The sequence below is a fragment of the Alligator mississippiensis genome, chromosome 1 (assembly GCF_030867095.1).
Source record: "Alligator mississippiensis isolate rAllMis1 chromosome 1, rAllMis1, whole genome shotgun sequence".
Taxonomy (NCBI): Eukaryota; Metazoa; Chordata; order Crocodylia; family Alligatoridae; genus Alligator; species Alligator mississippiensis.
The window spans coordinates 478,404,408-478,412,411 of NC_081824.1; the positions used below are offsets into that span (position 1 = coordinate 478,404,408).

Below are 8,004 nucleotides of genomic sequence, written 5' to 3' on the forward strand. Positions count from 1 at the left end.
GACCAAGTCCAGCCTTTTTTCACCTGGGCTGGAGCCTCGTCAGGTTTCCCCACCCAGAACAGGCCAGGTCAGGGCCCCTTTCTTCCATGGGGCCAGGCTAGCCCCCACTCCCCTTTGCATGACCAGAGGGGGCCACACCGTCCTGGCCCTGGGGATGGATCAGGACTCACAGGCCGGATCTAGCTGGTGATGGACTAGGCACTGCCCACCTGGCCCGTGAGACAAGGGTGAGCAACATTGCCCTGGAGTAGGGGTGGTCAACTTGCAACAAGTGGCCCCACAGAGTGGGGAGGGGGCTGGCAGACAAGGTAGGAAGCAAAGCCGGCAAAGGAAGGGGAGGGGAGAGGCACTGAGGCAGGGTGCAGGGCTGGCTTGTGGCAAGCCCCACTGTTTTAGAGGAAGGCGGTACGAGATGCAGCACCCAGAGGATGGTTCAGCCCCCATCAAGCCCTGCCAGTTACCAGCAGTCACAGGCTCAAGGATACCCCATGCTTGCTTACATCCCTGACCTGCATTTCTCGGTCCTGGAAGGACCTGTCTTCCCTCAGCCGGTCTAACCCTAACCTGAATCACTCCATTATGGTGCAGGCCAAGGGGAAGCCAACAGCCCTCAGAAGCTGAAGGAGAGGCACATTGATGCCAAAGCCTGATCCTTACACCTAGGCAGTGCTGCAAGATAAAACGACTCCAGTAAACATCTCAGGGACTGCAACTACCTCAACAGAGGTGATTCTTTAATGTAAAATAACCTTGATGACCAGCAAGAACATGGTAGGTTTTCAACCTTCTTCTGCAGGGCTGGAAACCAGGAAACAAAACAGCCGCATGAGAGCGAGTAATGGGCCATGGGAGAACACACCTGGAATAACAGCTCCCAAAACTATGCTGGTTTGACAACACTAGTTCTTGAACTTGGGATTACTGACTGTGACTGTCGGCCTAAAGCAACCTCCACGGTTGTCCGTGTAGAGGCAGTCCAGGATCTGTGAACAGGACTACAGGAACGGTAGTGAGGTCCTAGGGGAACGTGTGTCAACTGCTGCAAGGATCCATCCAATCCCAAACGTGAAGGGAGCCATCGCTGGCTGCCGATAGCACAGTCCTTGGTTTCCACGGATGCCACGTGTGCACCGTGACCACGGCCCCACTGCCTGCTCCACCGAAAGCATGTCCTTTGTGAACAAACAGTGGGGCTGCTTCCCGGCTGGAGTCATCCCAGGTCTTCGTGTCATAGATGTGAACGGTCCCGTCAAAGCCTTGGTTAAAAGAAACAAAAGAATTGGCACAAAGCCTTGAGCAGGAAGCCCTGTGGCCCCATTCAACCAGTTATATCCAGCTCTCATTCAGTGCCCTCTCTGGAAAGTCAGGGAAGAAACACACCAGAGCACGCAGACACCTGGTTAGAAGCTTTTGCGCAGCTACCAGAGTCGGGGCTGGTCTTGGCAGGAGGGAAACTGCATCCTCTTGAGCAGCGCTGGGTGGCAGCTGCGGAGGGATGCTCTGCGATGAACACTGCCCGACTCCACGACAAGCCGTGACAGGAGCCTGGTCAGCGCATGGCCTTAGAGATGCAGACTGCCATGGGCCCGGGCACTGAGCCAGAGTCAATCGCACTAGACACATGCAGCCAAGGAGCTTCCCCTTTCTCCCAATACTCACCTGAAACAGCAAGGCATCCCTCCAAGGCTGGAGCCCAGGAGACACCCAGGAACTCTGCGTTCTGCCCAGGCACAGGGACTTTGCACGTGGCCTGTTTCAAAGGCATTGAGCTGCTTCTCAAATCCGTCAGCACGAGTTGCCCCCCAGATGAGAAGCAGGCCGCAGCGAGCGCCCCCCCATCAGGGCTGTGCCCCACGCCCATGCACCAGCGGTCTCCTCCCAGGGCCGATGAGACGGGTGCACCCTCCAATGGACTTGGTGGCTGCCGAATATCCGCCAAGCTGAGCCGTCCCTTTGTGGAGCAGACAAGAAATGTGTTGCAGTCCAGGAACTCCAGGCCACCGACCTCGTCGCTGTTGTTAGAGGCTCAGAGAGAAGGAACAAGCTCAGGAGTCAGAGGGAACAGCATGGTTAGGAGGCTGCTATTTTAGCCTCTATTTAGGGGCAGGACAAACGAGTGGGCCTGAGCGCGCTCCTCAGCAGGTATTAGGGCCGCCTCACTGGAAGCAACTTCTTGAATGAGGGGCAAGAGTTTTTTAACAGGACTGACCACAGGGGGCTGGAGACTGCCCTACACCCACCCTTGCAGGGGATCGTTCTGCTGTCCCTGGATAACGTGCAGCCCTGGGTGCAGCACCTGGGGCGAGGCCGAGGCACCACACAAGTCTCGCTTAAGACCTCTGCCCTGAAAGGAATGTCACCCATGAACACAAACCCCCAGCTACACACGGTGCAAGAGGAACCGTGGGGTCGCTCACATTTCACGGCCAACAGTCGTGATGGAAACACGGAGGGGTAGACACAGACCCGGTGATGCCACCCTCTTTTCCCACAGCACCAGGCTCCCACCACATACTCAGGTGGCTCCTGAACAGGGGTAACTCCCATTTGCAAGGCATGGGGAAGTAGGACTGGCCCAGATTCACAAAGGGTATCTAAGTGCCGAATGACAAGTCATTTCAATGGGAGTCTGCCACCTAAAGAGGAGGAATCTCAGCATTTTTAAAGCATGACCTTCATACGTCAGCAGTTTTGAGCACCGATACCCCGCCTTGCCCAACCCCCAGCATAGCAAAGGCAGGCAGAGTTTTGTGGCCAAATACCTGCTTTGTAGATGCTTCTCTTCGACTCGATCTCTGTAACTTGGACATTGCTGACTCTTGAGCCATGAAGCACCCAGGGGTTCCCAGCAAAAGCCGTTGCAATTTTGGCCCAAGATTTCTCACTGGCATTTCCCGCAGGGATGGTACTTACAAAATGAATAACATCTATGAGAGAGAAAAGAGGAGAAGAGCTTTACCGCAGTGCGAGGCCTCGCTGATCTACAGCATGGACGTGCTTGGTCAGCATGCGGACATACAACCCGACCGGTTCCTCGTATGCCTCAATTCTCTTCCAAGGCAAAAGCACCATGTCTGCCGGACATGCCGTGACAGGCTAGTTAGAAACCCAGCAAATCCAAGCTGGGAAGTGTCAAGGTAGTGGTTTGCGGTCACTACAAACAGAATAAAATTGATGGCACTTCCGAGCCATAGACTCCAAGTAGCTTTACAAAGGCAGATAAAACACCACAACCAGACACAGGGCAGGGGAAGCAACTTGTAATAGCTGACACCCCACCGAGCTCTTTGTCTTGTCCTGCTCACAGCTATCACATCAGCACCTGCTAAAATGAATGGGCTTTGTGCAAATGCTTGCAAGCGTTAAGGAGCTGCTGCCTGGTGCGAGGCAGGTCCAAAGTGAGAAGTGGGATGAGAATCCCGGTCTCCCACCCCTCAGGCTAGTGCCACAGCCACTGGGCTCTGCTGCCTCCCCAGCGGAGGAGCACGAACCCAAGTGTCCAGACAAGCAGATGCCTGCAGAGCAGGGGACCTGCCCCGCCACTAGTACCAATGAGCAGAAGTCAACAGGCTGCAGCTGCAGGAAGAAGCTGGGAACAGATGTCAGGGCCTGCAGGAGGGGAAGGGAATTCCCAGCTCACGCCTAGCACAGGCATGGCCATGGCCATATCCCCGTTTGGAGCGGAGTTGCTGTGGCCACCAGCCACCTCCTAGAGCAGGGGCGAGCAAGATACAGCCTGCAGGCAGGATCTGGCCTGTCAAGGGATTTTATTCAGCCCATGGTGGGTCCCTTTGGCCTGCTCGGCTCAGGAGCAGGGGGCAGCCCAAGCCTTGGTGCATGCAGCCAACCCTGCCACTCCCAGGCACACGGCAGGGTGGCTGCCAGACTCAGTTTCTGGGCAGGCTCCGCAGTGGTGGCTCACTCTGCCCAGCTGCTGCTGCCAGTCCAACCTGCGCCCATGACCAAGGGTGCTGGACAGTGTGGTGAGCTAAGCCAGGCAGATGGGATGGGGCCACGGGTGGGCAGGAAGTGGCATCTGGTACCTGGATGGATGGGCTGACATCAAGGGGTGACGACAGCATGGGGCCGAGACGTGATCCACTCCCCGCACGTCCCAGCCTGTGGAACCGGTGCCACCACAGGGATGTGCAGGGACTGGATCACGGCTTTGCCTCTGCATGATGACGGACCCAGCCCTGGAAACAGCTCATGTAAACTCAAGTAGCCCTCGGGCCCAACTAACTGCCCACCGCTGTCCTAGAGATGTCATGGCCTCCAAGGAACAACCTCCCCTCTCCCTTCAGGCGGAGGCACGCAGTCGCTAGTGCTCCTGGCTACAAGCAGGTTCCACTCCAGGACAGCCAAGGCTGCTGAGTCTTTCGCCCCAAGGAGATCTGGGGGCTTCATTGGCCAGGCTAACATCCTACCCTTCCCAGATCCCCAGTGCACCCGCAAGCAAACCCCTGAGAAGCATGACAGCTTTGTCCCGGCTTTACTGGAGGGCGCAGCAGGGCAGAGATGCAGCTAGCAGACCCCAAGACATCTGTGCCAGACCACTCAGCTCTTATTCATAGGCAGATTCACTTACCAGTGTCCTCTGCTGCCATCTGCCAAACCTGCAGGGAACTGTCAGGGGGGCCACTGGTCACCAGCAAGCTGGGAAGACGGACAGAGATGCGAGCTCTTCAGCAACAGGGAGCAGCCCGGCCCCTCATAGCTTCATAGTTCTTAGGGACCTAAACAGATCATCAGATCCGACCCCCTGCCCTGGGCAGGAACGGGTGCCACGGTCACATCACCCCAGCCAAATCATATCGCCCCAGCCAAATATCTGTCCAGCCTCCTCTTGAAGACTCCCAAGGTAGAAGAGAGCACCACCTCCCTTGGGAGCCCATTGCAGAGCCTGGCAGCTCTGACTGTAATGTCTCCTGATGTCCAGCCTGAACCTGCTCTCTAAATCTGTCATCCCGAGTAATTCCTAGTAATCCCGGGTGATTCCTAAAACCCTCAGGCCAGGCCTGCCTGCTCTGGTGCCTCCTCACACCCCGGCTCGGCCACATCCGTACGAGACACTCAGGCACAGCCCAGACCGGGGATGTTCCCCACCCAAAGGAAGGCTCAACCCCGGCAAGAGGTAAATGCCACAGATGGAGGACAGGATCTCTGAGGGCAGACAGGAGCGAGGTAGAGAGCGTGCCGGGGGGAGACAGGGTGCACGGGGCCAAGCACACCAGACACGGGGCCGCAGGGGACGGCGGCACGGAGGGAGGAGACAGCGAGAAGCCGCGGGAAACACCGTGGGGACGAGACGACAGAGGCGAGGGAGCCAGAGCCGCGACCGTCACGCGCCGCGCCTCCCGACCTACCCGGTGTCTGGCACCTGCTTCAAGCCGTGCACCGGGCGGCGCGAAAACCCTCCGCGCTCCACCTTGAAGTCCCTCTCCGGACATAACCCCTGCAAGGCAGAGCCAGGCGGGCCGTCGCTACCACCGGACACGCAGGCAGCGCTCCCGGCGCCCGTGGGAAGAAGGGCACCGCGAGGCCTTTTCGGGGTGGGGGAGGGGGGGGGCGGGTTGAGCCCTGGGCTGGGGTCAGAGCTGGATCCCGACCCTCACCTGCTTCTCCCGGGCGCAGAGCCGCGGGGGCAGCCCCAGCTGCAGGATCTCGCTCCTGCCGTCCCCGCCGCTGCCGCCGTATCCGGCCACGCAGATGCCTGGGGGTGGAGAGACGGGGTGAGGCGCCGCGGGCTGTGAGGCGCTGAGCCACGGCCCCGCGGGAACCTGCCACCGCGTGGGGAGGGGGGGGGGGCTGCCTATGCCCCCCAAGGCCTCCCCCTGCCCCGCCCCCACACCACCCCCGCCCCTGCCCGGGCTCACTCGGGCCGCGGGTCCACTCGAGGACGCGCGTGGGCTCCTGCAGGTCGAACACGTGCAGATCCTCGTACCTGGGGGGGGAGGGGCGGGGTAGGCGCGTCACGTGGGGGAAGGGGGAGGGGCCCAGTCCCACCCCCGGCCCCGCCCACACCCACGCCCACGCCCACTCACAGCCCGAGCGAGTCCAGCACCCAGTCCTCCTCCTCCTCCTCCTCCTTTTCCTCCTGTTGCCGCTCCATGGGCGCCGCCATGTCTCCCTCGCGTCACTTCCGGGACGCCTGCCCTTCCCACTCACGTGGTCGCCCAAACCCGGAAGCAGAGGGGCGGGGACGGTGTGGCCTCAAGCAGCCGGGTGCGCATGCGGAGGAAGGAGTCTTGGGGCGCCTACGCCAGCCTCAGGACGCGCATGCGCGCGCGGAGGAGACGTAGGAGAGTGTTGCTGCTGCTGCTCCCCCTCCCTGTTCTGAATCCGGCGGTTGCGCACGCGCACGCGGAGGAAAAGGCGGGCTCTTCTCCCCCTACCGTTCTGAATCCAGCGGGTGCGCATGCGCGCCAGGAGGAAGCGGCAGCTGCTTCTCTTTCCTCCATGCGAAAGCCGCCCGGTGCGCATGCGCAGCATCCCCGCAGTAAGCTACACAAGAGCGCACGTGCTATACTTTTGTGCAGCGAGGCTCTCCCAATGTGCAATAAGCAGATAAGCCAGGAGACTACATAAGGTCTGGTTTTGCACCAGAAGACTTTCTACCGTGGTCATATTGGTTTCATACCTTCCAAAAAAAAGAAAAGAAAAAGGAACAGCTATTGCCATGCGTTGATGCAGTGTGCTTCTAGCCCCTTGGGTAGCCAAAAATGAATGTTGTCTGCCGCTTGGGTTCCCTTGAGGCTGGCTGTGAACTTCACGGTGGTTTCTAGCACGCCATCCACGTCCTTGTCGGCACATTTCTTGAAGTCCTTTCCCAGAAAGTCCTGCCTGAACCTTTCCCGGTACTCGCACGGACGGTCGGGATGCAGAATGACGAAGAAAGCCTTGCACTCAAGAGCTTGTCTAACTAGTTGTGAACTTTTATTGGATTAGCTGTACGGTTGGAATAAGGATTATAAAAGATCATAGAAAACGAGGGTGGGAGGGATCTCAGGAGGTCACATCCAGTGCAGCCCCCTGCTCCAAGCAGGACCAGCCCCAACTACATCATCCCAGCCAAGGCTTGGTCTAGCCGGGGCTTCAAAACCTTCAAGGATGGAGACTGCACCACCGCTCTGGTGCTCCAGTGCTTCACCACCCTCCTCATGAGAAAGTTTTTCCTAGTATCCAACCTCAATTTCCCTTGCTGCAGCTTGAGCCCATTACTCCTGTCCCATCATCTGCCCCCACTGAGAACAATCCAGCTCCATCCTCTTTGCAGCCCCCCTGCAGGGAGGTGAAGGCTGCTATTCAATCCCCCTCGGTCTTCTCTTCTCCACACTAAATCAGCCCATTCCCTCCTCTCTTCACAAGTCCTGTCCCACAGGCCCCCCAACCATTTTCATCACTCTCCGCTGGACTCTCTCCAATGTGCCCACATCCTTTCTGTAGTGGGGGCCCACAGCTGGACACAGGACTCCAGATGTGGCCTCCCCAGTGCCGAATAGAGGGGAGGAATCACTGCCCTCCATCTGCTGGCACCGCTCTGACCAATGCAACCCCTCAGCCCGCTCCAGACCCGAGCTGCCTTCCAGTTGTTACCTCAGGGCAACGAATGAGTCTGTGAATGAGTCTCATGAAAAGATGATGATATCATCAATATAAGATGATGCATAATCTTGATGAGGAGCTAACATCTTATCCATCAAACGTTGGAAAGCCGTTGCCACTCCATGGAGGCTGAGTGGCGTACTCTTAAATTGAAATATACCCCACGGGGTCCCGAAAGCTGTTTTCTCGTTGTCCCTAGCATTCATGGTTATTTGCCAGTAACCTTTTGTCAAATCTAGTATCGCTATACATTTGGCCTGGCCGATTTTTTCCAGCATTTCTTCTACTTGAGGCATGGGGAAAGTATCAGAAGTTGCTACCTCATTAACCTTTCTAAAACCTACACGTGCCCTGATAGTGCCATCTAACTTTGGGACTATCACTAGCGGACTTCTCCAT

At 58.0% G+C, this 8,004-nt stretch overlaps 1 protein-coding gene across 2 annotated transcripts; it reads right to left on the reverse strand.

Moving 5' to 3' along the window:
* Positions 1-699: 699 nt before the first annotated feature.
* Positions 700-6,328, reverse strand: WDR73 (WD repeat domain 73). Of its 2 annotated transcripts, XM_006265763.4 has the most exons (8): positions 6,045-6,299; positions 5,877-5,944; positions 5,616-5,713; positions 5,367-5,455; positions 4,589-4,656; positions 2,763-2,927; positions 1,660-2,025; positions 700-1,256 (listed from the first exon to the last, which is right to left on the reverse strand). In XM_006265763.4, the coding sequence occupies exons 1-8, from the start codon at positions 6,122-6,124 to the stop codon at positions 1,033-1,035; spliced, it is 1,158 nt and encodes a 385-aa protein (XP_006265825.2). In that variant the 5' UTR covers positions 6,125-6,299; the 3' UTR covers positions 700-1,032. The 2 variants fall into 2 exon arrangements, with proteins under 2 accessions (XP_006265825.2, XP_019343837.2); XM_019488292.2 differs by lacking the exon at positions 700-1,256 and having other exon boundaries at positions 1,755-1,951; positions 6,045-6,328.
* Positions 6,329-8,004: the final 1,676 nt, after the last annotated feature.